At 53.1% G+C, this 15,739-nt stretch overlaps 3 protein-coding genes across 3 annotated transcripts; 2 read left to right on the top strand and 1 right to left on the bottom strand.

The window, feature by feature from the left end:
- Positions 1 to 536: 536 nt before the first annotated feature.
- Positions 537 to 3,877, top strand: COCSUDRAFT_64380 (class I glutamine amidotransferase-like protein; the record flags this gene model as incomplete). Its single annotated transcript, XM_005652268.1, has 6 exons — positions 537 to 730; positions 946 to 1,149; positions 1,592 to 1,814; positions 2,192 to 2,327; positions 2,758 to 2,893; positions 3,552 to 3,877. The coding sequence occupies 6 exons, from the start codon at positions 537 to 539 to the stop codon at positions 3,631 to 3,633; spliced, it is 975 nt and encodes a 324-aa protein (XP_005652325.1). The 3' UTR covers positions 3,634 to 3,877.
- Positions 3,878 to 7,207: 3,330 nt separating this feature from the next.
- Positions 7,208 to 10,565, bottom strand: COCSUDRAFT_11469 (mitochondrial carrier; the record flags this gene model as incomplete). Its single annotated transcript, XM_005652267.1, has 7 exons — positions 7,208 to 7,317; positions 7,757 to 7,890; positions 8,100 to 8,229; positions 8,581 to 8,719; positions 9,529 to 9,672; positions 10,039 to 10,211; positions 10,493 to 10,565. Coding segments are annotated over 7 exons (903 nt in total), but the record flags the coding sequence as incomplete, so codon positions are not given.
- Positions 10,566 to 11,353: 788 nt separating this feature from the next.
- Positions 11,354 to 15,176, top strand: COCSUDRAFT_64379 (DUF544-domain-containing protein). Its single transcript, XM_005652266.1, has 6 exons — positions 11,354 to 11,845; positions 11,966 to 12,037; positions 12,271 to 13,533; positions 13,673 to 13,745; positions 13,934 to 14,158; positions 14,525 to 15,176. Exons 1-6 carry the CDS (start codon positions 11,498 to 11,500, stop codon positions 14,626 to 14,628), a joined length of 2,085 nt encoding a protein of 694 aa, XP_005652323.1. The 5' UTR covers positions 11,354 to 11,497; the 3' UTR covers positions 14,629 to 15,176.
- The last annotated feature ends 563 nt before the right edge of the window (positions 15,177 to 15,739 follow it).

Raw genomic sequence — 15,739 nt, 5'->3', positions numbered from 1 at the left:
ACATTTCAAATGGCTCCGAGTCGAGCCGGGCCCGGGCCCGGGCCCAATTGAAATGCAAGCAATGCGCACGCACTCACAAGCATCAATAGAAGACTAGCTAGCCCATATCACGGCATGCACTCTGGGGATTGCTGCACTGTGTCATTGTGGTTTCCCGGGCTTAACATGCAGAGGCTCGTGTCTGTATATTGCCAGCACATTATGGGAAGCCTAATCTGGAATCCTCCCATGTCGGAATCTTGGGGTCACGTTGTGGGAATTCGCTCTGGCCTGCAACAGAACTTGATTTAGAGGATGGTTCTGTGATCACACGTTACCAGCTGTTGATACATAGGGCTGTAGCTTCTCTGACTAAGTGTAGGCTCTAGAAAGAGAAGAAAAGCTGTGCTGTCTCTGCACGTGCGTCGGCTCGGTGTTACGAAAGCGCGATGGGGAGGGCCATGCTTCTCTTTTGGTGCCTGACGGGCACCAGTTTGCTATCTTTGCTATCTGTTGACGCTATTAGGATCGGTACGGGCGTACAGAACAGCAATTCAATGGGCACTGACGAGGATGCAAAGCACCACAAGAGAAACAATCGCGTCCTGATCGGCCTGCTGTCGCAGCCAAGCGATCCAGCAGGCAGGCATGAATCCTATATTGCAGCTTCGTATGTCAAATTCCTGGAAGCTGCGGGAGCCAGGGTGGTGCCTTTCGTCCACGACATGGACAAGGCCGAGATCAAGAGGAGGTGAGCAGCGTACCTGTTTTTGCCCTTCTGGATGCTTAATTACAGTTCCTATACATGACAAAGCCCTGAGACGTTCTTACCTCATCCGCCATTGCTTTCTTCAGTTGCGACAGTCACCTGCCGGTGCTGATTGTCTACTGTCATACTCTGTGAGCTTCTTTTCAAGCGCCACTTGCACAATCTTGTGGTCTTCACATCAACGTGTATGTTCCCAGGTTCGACATGATCAACGGCTTCCTTATCCCTGGGGGCTCTGCACGGCTGAGCCCAGGTCACACCTTCTTTGACACTGCGACTGAGGTTGTTCGCCTGGCGAATGAGGCCAATGACAATGGGGACTACTTCCCAATACTGGCCATCTGCCTCGGCTTCGAGACGCTGGCAGTCATCGCCTCGGGCAACACCAGCATCCTGGGCAGGTGAGGCTGCTTCATTGCCCACGGCGATTCAAAAAATGCCTTGCACTGGGATGTGCGCACAGCACAGCAACAGTAGGCCACGCAGACGGGCATGCATCGGAGAGGGTCAGTACAAGGGGGACAAAGTCTCAAGTAGCACTGCTTGGCCACCTGCTAAACCTGCCAAAAAGTCTGCTTTTCCAAACATTCAGCCCGATAGGAAATCTTACCTTACCCTCTATGCGCACCATGATTGACACTCTAAGGAGCTGTCTGACGCATCCGCGCACATTGGCACTTGAAGGCAATGGCGACTTCTGGGGACCACTGCAATGCCAGGCATGCATTGGGCGTCAAGCAGCACAGGGGCCAAGGGTGCTATGGAAGATGATCTCACCTAATTTCAAATTCCCGCGCTCAAATTCGAAGCCCAGAAGTATAACACATAGTTTGCTACCTGCAGCTATGATTCCGAGGACACGGCTGCGCCACTGTACTTCACAGAGAAGGCACTGGGGAGCCGTTTCTTCGGCAGCTTGCGGCCGGAGATCGTCGCTGATTTGGCGGCCAAACCGTACGCGCGTGAAAGCCACAGCCATGGCCTCTCCCTGGCATCCTTCGATGCCGACAAGGTGCTCAAGGAGGAGTACGAGGTGCTGTCGCTCAGCACTGACCCTGAGGGAGAGGTGCGCCCCTGGACAGATGCCTCTATTGATTTGTAAGGAGATCTATACAGGTGCAGGGTGTGGGGTGACAGCGTTCCGGTATCACATCCTTCCTCGCAGTTTTACAAGAGCAGGGATGTCCCTGGAAAAGGGTTCGGCATGGGCATTCATATAGGAAAGTTCAGCACAGGCGCTCATGAAGTGGTTGTCAATATGCATTTGTCATAGTAGTCAGCTCTGAGGGAGTCTGGGCCTTATTCACCTGTTCAGCTGTTGTTGCCAGTGGTGTTGTGCTCTGCCAACAGACTGTTCATCGCCGGGAATTTTCAGTATGAGACACTTGAGCTTCCGTGGTCCCTATTAAGGAGCATGAAGCAAGGTTGAATGTTACCACGCAGGTGTACATCTCCACGATGGAGAGCAAGAAGTACCCGTACACAGCCACGCAGTGGCATCCTGAGAAGAACGCCTTTGAGTGGGGAGACAAGCTGCACATTCCCCACTCCAAGGGAGCCATCGATGTCACCTATGCTGGTGAGCTGCCTTCTCTACCACTTGCTTACCCCTGATGCCCGGGGGAACCCTGGCTTGTGTGCACCTGCCAGCTTTTGCACATGCCTGCTCTCGAGTGGAGGAAAGGAGGTGAGTGTGTCTGCCACATTTATGATGATACCGCGGTGTTATCAGGGGTGTAAGTTGCATGTTGGCGCTGCCCCCTGATGCCTGACCCATGGAGCCCCAGCAAGCAAAATTCATGAAGCACGGAACCATTTTATCACTGCTGGCTCATCACGGATGACAGATGCTTGACGGGTGCCTGAACGGGGCCGCCGGATGGTCCCCTCTTCACATGTAAATTCCCAAGCCGAAGTTCACATATCCCAGCCCCGATTGTGATGTAATGTAAGCCGTAGCGCCCATTATTATTGATGGTGTCTGCTTGAAGTTTCTTGGCTTCGCGCAGTGGCGTCGTTCTTTGTGGACGAGGCGCGCGGCAGTTTCCACGCGCCGCGCGATGTGATCGAGGAAGACAATGCGTTGATCTACGGCGCGCGGCTGGAGTTCACCGGCCGCCACACCAGCGAGGACGACGCGCCCTGGTGACTCACCCGCTTACTCACTGAAAGGTCATCAAGCGGTCGAGTATTGAGTATTAGCAGTTCTACTGTAGGCAGTGCTTGACGACCTACTCACTGGGTTGCTCACTTGCTGCCTTAATGCCTGTTTGCCGTATCTCTGGCAGCATGCCGGCTGCTGCCCTGCTGACTCACCTGCTGACTCACTCAATGCTTGGGCTTACCCAAGTGCTCACCACTGCTCCCTTGGCGACTCAACCCCTGAACTACTATCCCATTGCCTCTGTGGCCGCGTGCTGCGCCGCACGCGGGTGGCGCTTTGGCCTCTGCCCTGCTGACTTACCCACCGACTCGGTCGATAGTCAGCACTCGCTAAAATGCTGACTATCAGGGCTTGGAGTTTTGGTACTGTTGCTCCGCTGAATCACCCGCTGACAAACATTCCCTATTTTGGCAGCATGTGGCGCTGCACCGGCCGCTGCCCTGCCGACTCATGCGCTGACTCACCAAGCACAAGTTCAGCTTGTGCTGACTAGGCTCCCGGTGCTTGTATTCATGGTGCCCCATGTGGCAAGGTGTCATGTCTGTCCCTTGGACGAGGCGCATGTTTCCTTTTTCCCAAGCGCCTCCCCGAGACGGTCTTCACTCTGCTCGATTTTCAGTTGCTGTGGTGGCCTTGCAGGATGGACGAGGGATATTTCTTTGATGACTGGTCCAGGAGCAGGGACGCCGCTGCAGACAGGGCGGGCTCATCTGCATCATGAAGCAAGTAGTGTGTCACAGGCATTAAGTTGCAGTAGAGGTTGAAAGGATGCACTGGGTACCTTGAGTGTCACCAAGCGAGGCTTTACTGGGCATTTTGCTTTAGCCTGCAGGGCTCGCAGCTCTATAGCATTGTTACCATGCCATGATGGGCGTTCAGCATTAATTTACTCCCCAGCTGTTCACTGCATTTTGGGTAATGTTTAAATGTTTCAGCACTGTACTGTTGGTCAGCAAAGACTTGTGTGAATGGATGCCCCTGTGCCCTTGAAAGTTCTCAAAGCCTATTGAGGAACTTGCAACGGCAAAGACCAGACGCCGAGCCATGCATGTTGGGGACTCTATACAGTGCGTGCTCGCACAGTGTGCACAAATGCGCTATTCCCATTGAGCTTTTTCCGTTCCGCCAGGGTTAGACACCCCCACTGATCACATCCACGATCCCATGTACAGTAACCACCAGCGCTCTCAGATTCCTTGCAAGCACAACACAGTCTATGCATCAGGCATACCACCGTCCCAGATCCTGAAAACCTCAGCGCGCAGGCTGAGAAGCCTGCTCTTGAAGTCTCCAGCTCCCGAAGCATTCTCCACACTCCCCACAAGAGAGGCAGCAGCTGGCGAACCTTGCTCCAGCCGGGAGAGTGCAAAGTTTATGGCCTGCAGCAGAAAATCCCCCGATGATCTTCTTCACAGTCAAGTACCAGACATGGACATTGCTCAATAGCAGAGCTGCTGCACTCTCCTTGCATTAGGCTCTGCAGAATATGGGAGGAGCACCACTGAGAATACTGACGACGTTCCAAATTCCTGAAGTCACTTATAGTTAACAGCTGCAAGCACGCACCTGCAATAGGCTAGCAGGTGTTGTGTGCAGCTGCTCATCCGCTTCAGGATCCTGCCACAGCATACAACCTTAATTGCACACTGCTCAAGGCTTCTCCTCCTGTTTCTGTGAAGCAACACTGCCACTGTGCAACACTCTTGCGCAACACTGACCCTGCTGTTCGTGGATGCAAAAAGTGAAAGACTGTGCCTTTCCATGCTTTGTAGGCTCCCTGTGGATTGCCAGCCAGAAAGGCTAGAAGTGACAGTCTGCATGCCAGCGTTGCCAGCGTTGCGCCGACTTCTAGTAAAGCTGCCCATGTAAAAACCACCACCACTGCTGCTATACCATTCACATTCGGCACTTCTGGGGCACTGGCAAAGCCACATACTGCCCTGGATAAAAGGGAAAATGAGAGGCATGCGTGAGATGTGACTCTGAGATGCATCACTCCAGGCGGGTGAGTCACCTCGGGCGGCAATTCCCCCTCTGCAGGGGGCTCGAACGCGCTTGGCAGCAGTTCCAGGCGTTCCCTCTCGTCCTCCACCGCCAGCAGCGCCTCCAGAATGCGCGACGCTGGGTCGGCCGGGCCGAGCGGCAGTGACTCACCCTCACCTAACCCACCAACCTCCAATCTTCATCCACCCTCAGAATTTGGCAAAGCGCTGCACTTGAAGCGCATGCTTCATGTGTCTACAAGGAACCCTAATTTGAATGTCATGGAATAGAATGCCCCACTCAGACAAAATCTGTGGCCTTAAGAGTCCAGAGGAATGCATGGTGGGGTTCAGGGAAGGGACCTCCTGCAGCCTTTACTTTCTATGGGGACTGCAATGGTGGAATCAGGAGATACTAGGGCCGATGAAGGGTGGAAAGTGGGAATTGACACATATACGAGATTGGCAAAGGTTGATTGAAGCGCACCTAGCCTCTTGCGACCGATCAATTCAAGAGCAGATGTCGTCTTGGAGTCTCTCACTCCCGCCCCAAGCTGCGACACCTGATCAGGCATTCACACAAGGCTGAGACCTCTGCATGACCTGGTCTGTCTTCAACCATTGCAAGTTGATGTCAAGCCCACGCATCTGGCCAAAAGGCACCAGCTGCATGGCTGCCAGAGCAATGTCTCATAAACACTCTTTGGACCTCAGGCTTAACAACGCAAAAAGCAGAAGCACAGCGAGGATGTGAAGGCATTGTGAGGATGGTTTACTGTGTACCTGTCGTTCTGCCAGCTGGGCAGCTTCCAGCGAGAGGGCAGCTGCCGCAGGATCCTTAGTCAGCGCTCGCCACCTGGCATCCAGCTGTACCAATGCATTCTCGCGAGGCACATCCATTTCCACCAGTGCCGTGCTTGCTCTCTCCAAGGACTCCATCGCCGCAGGCTCTGTTCCATAATGACACTGTCCAGTCAGCCCCATGACATGTAGTCTAGAACACGTAGAATTACCAGTCTCAATTCTTCGCCCATCTGTGAGTTTGCTGCCAGCACAGTGTACTCTTGAGCTCCCAAGCCCTTGCTTTTGCGGCTCGATTTGGATATGGGTAGGCCATAACACGACTGCCCCACCCTTCTCAGGTGCTTTTTTAAATTGGGCGGACTCAAAAGGTTTAGAAGAAAGTGTCCTATTCCAGGATGTTCCTGGAAGACTTGCCTGATCGTCTCAGTCGCTGCTGTACAGCTACCCGTCATCTTGTTTGCATGTCCTTAGTTGGGGTGGCATACTGTATCTTCAAGTGCGAAGGGTGCTCAGTGTGAGGCGCACCTAAACCTTCATGGAGAGCAGTGAGCTGGCTGGCGAGGGTTCCAAGCCTCTGCTTCTCTGCACCGGAGGCAGCGTCCTCCCTGTAACAAGATAAATTCCATGATGTCAAAGGCATGCACCTGCATCTCAGCTGCCTGGCCTTGCATTGTAAAACCTGTGTCCTGGTCAGATTCCTGTGCTGAATGTCTGCCAATAGGCTCTCAACTATGGATGTGAAGTGTCGTGTGAAAGAGCAGGTGGGCAGAGCAGGACCTGCTAGCCAGCCACAAGAGGAAGCCCATATCAATAGCGCCGGAGCTTTTGACTGCCAATCCTTTCAGGTCTTCGCTGTCAAGACTCAGCAGCTCCAACAACCGATCCTGGACCACAGAAAGACATCAACTTTCCCAATAGCCAGGACTGTGGTCTCTGCTCAGTCATGCAGCATTTGTCTTTATGGTATGAACATATCAGATTCTATGAATGCAATTGAAGTGTAAAGACAAGCACCTCGTAGTCATCTTTAGCTGTGGCGGATAACGTTGCGACTCCCCCTGCTGCAGCAGTTTTCTGCTGATGGTACCTCCTGGCCTTTACTAAAGTTTTCCTGCGATGCTGCAGCCGCTTCGTGTCGTGAAAATGAATTGTATAATACGAAGTCTCGTGGCATGCCAACCGCATCGTCGTGCTTTGCGTCTCGGAAGTACAGATCGACTTCTAGATCGCAACTGCACTGCTATTCCCCTCCTGTAGCGTCTCCTTTTCAAATGCAATGTGGGCTTGAAATACAGCGTTGCTTCTTAGAATCTTTCTTGAGAATTATATTACACGCCTTTGTCCTAGAATTTCTTGTGGAAGCATGGTGACTTGCACACGCAGTTTTGGGCAGACTTTCTGCCCAGATTGGGCAGGAATTTGCAGGTCCTGTTTCATGGTCATCAATAATTTGCAATCCAAAAAGGAGTGTCGTACAGGAATGCAAAATCTCAAAATCGACTACTGTATCTATTTCAGCCTGTACATTGTGCCATCCGCCTTCTCCAGCTCTTCCTTGTAGGCCTCGTCTGCTCTAATGAGCAGCTTCTTTGCACCATCAAACACTGCCAGACGGACACCTGCATGGGGACATCAGAATGAGCCCGTTTGCTTTCTTTTCTCTCTGAGCAGTCATGATCGATGCCATGACCTTCACGTAAGATAATTTCCTGCAGGTGACTGCAAATTTGTGCCAGCACTGCCTCCAGCCAAGAACTCCTTTGTTTGCAGGTATTGTTTGCAGGTGATGCTGGCCTGCTGAGATGTTCCTGCGCCTTGCCCTGACTCATTCGTGAATTTCACATCAGACCGAGCCAAGCATACCTGTCTGCTCTTGCCAGTGATACTGTGTTTGCACATGTGCTGACCTATAACTTATAGGCTATTAAAGGACTGCCTGATCGTTGGCGATACAGGCACTTACTTTTACTCAGTGACTAGTAGCCATGGCATCATTTGAAGTAGCAGGGGCATCAATTTATTTCAAGCGAAGCCATTTTTACCGAAATCATTGCGCACCTTTGTTGGGCAGGTTTTTGAGTGCATTGGGCAGGAATCCCCGGTAGAAACCGGCCAGACCTTCCCTGTGCAGAATCTTCTCTGCCATGTGCAGTGGCCCTGCGCCGCCCGTGCTCTGCAGCTGTATTTGCCGCCTGCGTGCACAAATGCATTCCTTGATATAGCTCAGCTGACAATTCCCCAGATCGTCGCCCCTAAGTCCATTTGATGAAAGTTCAGTAGACATTACCCGCGTTCTTCATGCGCATCATTGCCCAATAGACCTGGTGTCAGACTGAGCATGGAATTCAAGAATGGGGACGGCGTGGGGTTGCTTAATTTCTGTGCGATAACAGGCGTTCACCTGACAGTGTCGAGCGGATAGCACAGCGTTGTCGCAAGCAGCGCAGAGCTGAAGCCTCGCACGAATGGCGCCACGTCTGTTGGCATCAGGTCAAACACAGCGAGCTCCAGAGCCATATAGGGAGCGATGCCTGCACAGGACCGGCAACACTTCGGCAATTCTATACAGTACTGTATTCTGCCAAAATAAAAAAAGAATCAGCCTCTGCACCCCAAGCATCATCAGATGATCAAGGTGCAAAGCAACGCAGGTGGGAAGAGACAGGTGTATGACTTCAGACTGAGACTTAGCCCAAGAAGGTGCCGCGCTGGAGCAGGGTCAACATCTGCAAATATTGGTGTCTTTCAGATCTCGAAGCAACTGAGTGCCCCATAGATTGAGCCGCAATTGTCTCCAAGGATCCCTGCTTCATCTGAGGCTTCAGGATCCAGACGGTTGCAATGAAATTCGAATTTCCATTCACAGTTTCGCATTCACGCACCCAGCATGGAGGCGCCGAGGCCTCGGAAGAATGCTCGGTGGGAGCCTTCGCGCATCAGCGCCGCAGCCGCCCCCGCCACGCTCCTTGAGGCCGGGTCCACCGCCAGGCGCAGCCGCAGCGTGTCCAGCGGATACGTCGCCTGCATTCATGGCTCACATTTCAGGGGCTCTGATGAATAAAAAGAGCGGCCGAAGATGTGCGGTAGCCCCCCGCCAGCCCCAGCCGCAATGTGTCCAGTAGAAAATTTGCCTGTAAAGAGGGTTGCAAGAAAGGGAATAAGAAGTGTAAGCCCTAAAACAGCTGGAGCGGGAGGGCAGCAGCTCAGAGATGATCTGAGAGCTGTCAGGCAGGCCGAACTGCATGGCCTTTAGGACCCATCTGTTGCGGCCCAGCGGTAAGTTTAGCTTCCAGATGCCTGTCAACTTTGCTGCCCTGCAAGGCCTTGAAATTTTTTTGCAGTGTCCCCAGCATTGCAGGCCTAGCATGCCGGGACGAGCTTGCAGCGTCCCCTTTGGTGTATCATACCGTAGTCAGCACCATGAATCCCACACTCCTCAAAATGCATGAATTCTTTGGACATGTTTTTTAAGGTATTTTCTTCCTGTTAATGTTGTTTCATCATCACCAATGGGTCGGGCTCAGCGAGAGTTTTCCAAAACTGGTCTCATCTTTGTCATAGGGTTTATATTCTGCAATTTAAGGTCTAAATTTTCAACCATTTTTTTTAGGAAAAATAATTAATTGATGCGGGAAACATGGTGCTGATTACGTATTCCTTACCCGTGCCCTGAGTGACCTGGGCTGACCGCAATCGAACACCACTGCTGCCGCCAGCAATGCAGTTTGTTTGACAAATACATCGGGGCGAGACATTGACGGGCAGGAGGTGCAATTATCCTGGTGCATCAGCATAAATACAAGGGAGCAAAGCTTGGTATCTGGCTATACCAGGGTTGCTGTCATGCCGGCAAAGGCGCCCGCGGCCAGCCGAGCAGGCACGCTGAGCTCGCCGGTCTCCTTGTTGCGCAAATGCCGCTTGGCCGCTTCGTAGGAGCACAGCTGGATTGCGCTGTAGGGCACCACCTTCAGAATCTGCACCCAGCAGGAAGCACAGAAATTTCAAGGGGAAGTGTATGGGGCTGCTGAATCACACCGATCAGTCCTGCTGCAGCATGCATGCAGGCATTCACCTTGGGCAGGAGCACAGACATCTCAATACGAACTAGATGGGGCTGCTGAATCACACGCACCTCCCCTGAGCCAGCATGCATGCATGCAGGCATTCATCTTGGGCAGGTGCAACGTCTCCTTTGCCTTCAATTCTAGAAAGGTATATTTTATTAGTGCACTACAATTTTGCCATGGTGCACAAATGAGCCGGGAGTTCTCTCTCTGAAGAAGTCATGTCTTTGCAGCGCACTTTGATTAACTGAGGAGCCAGATGTTTGGAATGAGTACCTGCGGAACATTCCCCTTCCAGTATCCCAGAAAGCCCTCCTCCCGGCCGATGACCACCAGTGCGTCCCAGACGCCGCCGCCGCGTGCGGCTGCTTTTAGCGCGCCCCCTTGTAAACCTCCTCGGGTCTGCAGCAGAAGCTTCACTCTGTCCAACGGTGCCGTCAACGTCTTCCCTGCAGAGCCACACACAGCCGTAGGAATTTAAGCACAAAGCGCTCAACAGACAAGGAAGACTCCAGACCTGCCAAACAGGAAAGGACAGGCCTGAGTGGCGACCAGTGTACTGCACTCATCAGTTCATGAAAGGGTGACACTTTCAAGCAAATTTAGAATGGCAGTGTTAGTGCTCTTGAGCCAAGTCTCTTGCACGAAAGGTGCAGCTTGAGATGGCCAGAGGATTCACGGTCCAGCTGCAGAGATGCTAGCATGGAAACCGATCAGGGAAGGTGCACACCTAGGGCGCCAGCCACAGCCCCGGCCGCAAAGAGCACAGCGGATTGGGGCACAAGCGCGAAGGCCGCTATCGGCCGCCGCACCAGCAGCTTGCCCAGGTCAACGTCCTGTGCACTGCCTGCTGGCGGAGCTGCAGCCAGCTCAAAGACAGGCGCAGGCAGCGGTGCAGCCGCCTGTTGAGCGCCCCTCCCACTGGTCTTGCCTGTGATTCAGGCATGCATATTCATCAGAGCAGTTGTAGGATGGTATGACTGGCTGATGGTGGGTCTAGATGCTCGTAGATGGCAGCGGATGGTCAGCAAAATGCAGCAGGGCTGTGGCTTCTGAGGGTAGGGGAGACCTGATGTTGACACCAGGAAAGAGGCCGTGGCAAAGTTGCCGCTCTGGCAACGGATCTCGAGCGAGGAAAGGTGCTTGTGCTGATTGTTCACTCCCATCGCATCCCCGGGTAGCATTTTGGGGACCTCTCAATACACCGTTTATACCGTTGTGGGCAGTACAGGCGAGTCTGATGCCGAACGCCAGTGCCCCGCGCGTCAATTAGGGAATCTTTATTTAATTGAAGGTTTCAATCCTGAATGAAGCCGAAATGCCTAGGAAACTGAGAACGTCGGACACTTCTAAAGAAGATGAGAAAGAAACGATGGATAAATGAAATATGGAGGACACTGGTGGGCTCCCAAAGTACAGCTGAGATGTTCCAACGTTTTAGCTCTTCAATTAGTATGAGGACTAAAGAATGCTGCCATCGGTTTGAGCAAAGCATATCCATTTGCACCAGGTGGCAGCCTCCTTTGCGATGACTCAGTGGGCCCATCGAGGTGAAGCTTCCCCCAGTTCCTTCGGCACAAGTGAATTTTCTGAAAGTTGATCTCCGTTTAAATTCATTCTTAGGATATCAGGTCTACAAAGCGCAGCATTGTCCTCGTTTTGAGATGGGCATGATGGACCTTCAGTGTTGACTGTGAGGCAGCGCTTTTCTAAACAAGCACGTGTGATAGCCAAGATGGCTGTGCATTACAAACTCAAGGCGATCAACTTCCTAGGAAGAGACGTTCCCGTCGTGGTACAAAATGAGAATGGGCCATGTCCCCTCATTGCACTGGCAAACGTGTTGCTGCTGAGGAACCAGATACAGTTGTCCGTGGACTATTCTGAAGTCAGCCAGGAAAGACTTCTTGCGCTGATCGCTGGCTTCCTGCTCGACTCAAACAATCCAGAGAGACTGGGCACCTCGGATGCAGAGCTGCAGGCCAACCTCCAGAAGAACATGGGGGATGCAGTGGAAATGCTGCCCAAGCTAACCACTGGCCTGGACGTGAACATCTTCTACCACGACATCAAGGGCTTTGAGGTATAATCAATTCACGATGGCCCTTGCTTGCCTTTAATCGTGGATAATGGGTCATATCCTGTACATACTAGTCTGAGACATTAGACCTTTTCTAGATGCTGTTGAACGCTTTTCCTGCAGTTCACGGACGTTGTGGCCATTTTCGACCTCCTCGACATCCATCTTGTGCACGGATGGTTGGTGGACCCTCAGGTATGCACTGCCCTGTCCGCAGCTTCTCCCCATTGTCCCCTGTGGCTCAGTCTACCTGCCTGCATTATTCCGTGGTCCCAAGAATTCCTCGCTTGGCTTTGTCGCATGAGAGCACTGCTTGAGCATTAGTACATTAGCACATGTGCATGTCTGATTCATGTTGTGGTTTCAATGCACTAGATCCTGATATCAAACTAGACCCATCTGGCTCAAGTGTGACTGCTGCTGCGCAGGACAAGGAGACAGTGGCCTGCATCGGCAACATGTCCTACAATGCCCTCATCGAGCGACTCCTCTCGCTGGCTGGATCCACATCTGCCGACAATTCCGCGGCCCCCGCTGCCGACACAACCACCGCCACAGCTGCCACCAGCATTGGGGCACCTGACAACGCCCCAGAGCCACCTGAATCTGACGGCCTTGGCAGCAGCAGTGCGGCAAAGGCACCACCTGCAGCCGACAGCGCCGCCGGACCCGCACCGATGGAGGCCTCTGCAGCTGCAGAAAAGAGTCCAGCTGACAATAACATGCGGCAGGAGTTGGATCTTCTGGGCTCAGAGTATGACTCAGACCTGCAGGCGGCACTGAACCTCTCCCTGTCCCAGCCAGCCCCTGAAACATCTTCAAAGCCTCAGGACATGCAGCAGCCGCAGCCCATGGCAGTTGACGAGCCGCCACAGCCGACTGTGATTTTGGTCGCGGCGCCGCAGCCGGCCCCGGCTGACGCGGACGCGGAGGCCAGGAACGCGGCCGCAGACGGGGCGGCTCTGGCAGAGGATTATGTTGTGATCAGTCACCCGAAGGGGTCGGTCCTGGACGAAGAGATGGCGGAGCCGGACGCTGCTCAGGAGACTCCGGAGGCCGCCACAGAGCGTGCCCAAGAGCCGCCGCACAAGAGCGATCCAGCTGCAGAGGAGCAGACACCGGAGGCTGCTGCAGATCCCAGTGAAAAGCCACCGCACAAGAGCAATTTTGCACAAGAGGAGGTGGCCGCGGAGAGCCAGGCGGCAGACAGCACAGGCGCTGTGCAAGCTCTAGAAATGATTGACTCAGACGGCCGGGTACTTGGCGCCAGCACAACCGCCAAGGCGCCGGAAGCTGCCCACCTCGCTGCCATGCTGGCCGGCTGCGCAAAGGAGGCCTTCCCTGCAGCTCCGACAGAAGCTTCCGGGGCAGCCGCGCTGCAAGTCACGGCCGGTAGCGCGGTAGGGAACGCCGCCGGAGACGCGTCCACGGTGCAAGAACAGGCGCCATCGGCGGGGGATCCTGCGCCACCGCCGGGGGGTCGCGCGGCGCCGGGGGATGCGCATGTGATCCGGGCCTTCCTGGACAACACGTCCAGTCAGCTGACGGAGCACGGCCTCGTCAGCCTGCATGCTGGGCTCAAACCTAATCAGCTGGCGGTGCTGTTCCGCAACAACCACTTCAACACTCTATTCAAATACGAGGACGCTCTCTACATCCTCGTCACCGACCTGGGCTACCTGCATGAGAGGGTGAGCACGCATTGCTGTCCTTTTGAAAGTGCAAGTTCTTATTTGAAGTGAAGTCGTGTGGGTGTGGAAGAATAATTAATGAAGTTGCTCATAAACTATTGGCGTAAAAAATGAGATGTTGTGTTCTATGTGTGTGCAGCAAGTGGTCTGGGAGAAGCTGGATGCCATCGATGGAGACACTGTCTTTGTGAACAGCACTCTCAAGCTGCCAGGTGGGTGCTCTCCCTCATCTCAAAACCTCTCGTTTCTAACTTCCATTGCCACCTCACTAGAGATGCACAGGATGCCTCTAAAAGCCATGCCCTCCGTGCACCATGGCACATCAAGAAATAAAAGCGTAAAAGCACTGCCATTCCAATGCTGGTTGCCCGGTATTTGACAGTTGTCCCTGCACGCGCAGAGCCAGTGAAGGCGCGCACACCGGAGGAGGCACGCACACCAACGGAGCAGGCGAACGCCGACTACGCACTTGCGTTGCAGCTGCACCAGGAGGAGCAGGAAGCTGCTGAGCGCCGCCGCGCCGCCGCCGCGGCCGACGGCCGGGCTGGGGACGGGCAGCCGCCGCCTGCCCAAACCGGGCAGCCCGGGCCGCCTGGGCCGCCCGCACCATCACAGCAGGACACAGGTGGGCAACTCTGGAAGCTTGTTCATCTATCAGATTATGGAAGTGCAGGCAATATGAGTCATTCGTCTTCTGTATTGCATCCTGCTCACATTGTATCTTTGTAGCCTGCTTTTGGTCATGCAGCACAGGGACACCGAGCGGAGTGCGGAGCTGCTCAACCCCGGCCATGCCAGGAAGGAAGTATCTGAGAGTGTCACTGTGACGTGAAGCTCATTTGGGGGCACCACTTGTGAGAAGTGCAGCTCCAAGAGAACCTGTGGTGTGGGCTGCAATCGGGTCCCCAAGGCGCCCTTTTATGGGCAAACCAATACTGGATCTCAAGAGTTGCTCCTGGACTTGATTTTGTTGGAATTGCTTGTGCTGCAGGCGGCTGGGGCAGGGCAGGCCACAGGCACCACGGGAGACATAACAGGCCTCGCAGCGGCTCGCGCCACACCCGGCCTAAACGGGAGGCCTGCAACATCATGTGATCAGCTCTTCGGCTGCCGTGCCGTTTCCAGACTCGTGGCAGGATTTGGACATGTTCTCTTGGGGTCTGATGCATTGCAGCAGATGGTGCTTTGGGCATTGGGCAGAAAGTTAAGTAGGACTTAGATATGGGCATGCAAGATGGGGAGATGGGATGTAAGGGGTCAGGGCAATATAATACGGTGGAACCGAATACTGAGAGATCTGGTGCAACCAGAATGTACACTAGTACAAGAAGGTGCAGGGAAGATATTTCTGTGGTGCCTAGGAAATCCGAGGGCCTGCTTCATGAACCCAGGCCATTTTGATCAAGCACCGGCAGCTAATATGTTGTCCAGGCTTTGCTCTTCCGAGAAATGGGTTATTTTGCCAAGTGTGTACATGAATGGAATTTGGGGTTGCATTCTGGCAGCACAATATACTAGTGTCCAGACTTCATGATGGCAATAATAGCAGGACAGTCTCCGAGAGGCTCGAGCGTATCAGTTATGCACCTCTGCCTTGATGCTACTTGTAATTACTGATGAAATGTAAAAGACTGTGTATTTTCCACTTCTTGATTCATCTCATTAATGCTGTACAGCATATACAGCCAGTGTGTGGGCTATCGCTGGTTGCTGAAAGAGGCCGCCCTTTATGATACGCTCTCATACATGAGAGGGTTGGGAAGGGACAAACACTGCCTGCTTGGCAAACATTGCAGCTGATCAGGGTTGTCACCTGAAATTGATGCCACCGGCTGGCAGAACTTTAGGCAAATTTGGTCCTGACAACAGGCAATTGCCAAGCTTGAAAAATGTGCGTTTCATCTCATAAATGCCAAAGTGCATGTTGTAAGAAGTCACCCCGGCATGCCCATGCGCAGGTTCTGCCTCGAGAGCTCTTGCAGTATGCATTGCGCAGCTTCGAAGAATGGATGAATCCATTACTATCATCACTAATATTATTACTAGCAATTTCTCATTATAAATATAATTTTTCATAATCTATAGAGGAACATTATTATTTATTACTATCATAGATGATTGTTGTTATTATTTATTATTTATTTTATTGTTGTTTTTTTGTTAGAGACCTTTGGGGAGCCACCTGAGGCTCATTGATCTTGTGAAC

The sequence above is a fragment of the Coccomyxa subellipsoidea genome, assembly GCF_000258705.1.
Source record: "Coccomyxa subellipsoidea C-169, whole genome shotgun sequence".
In the NCBI taxonomy this organism is placed as follows: Eukaryota; Viridiplantae; Chlorophyta; class Trebouxiophyceae; family Coccomyxaceae; genus Coccomyxa; species Coccomyxa subellipsoidea.
Note: the sequence above shows the minus strand (reverse complement) of the source record. Positions and strands in the feature narration are given on the sequence as shown.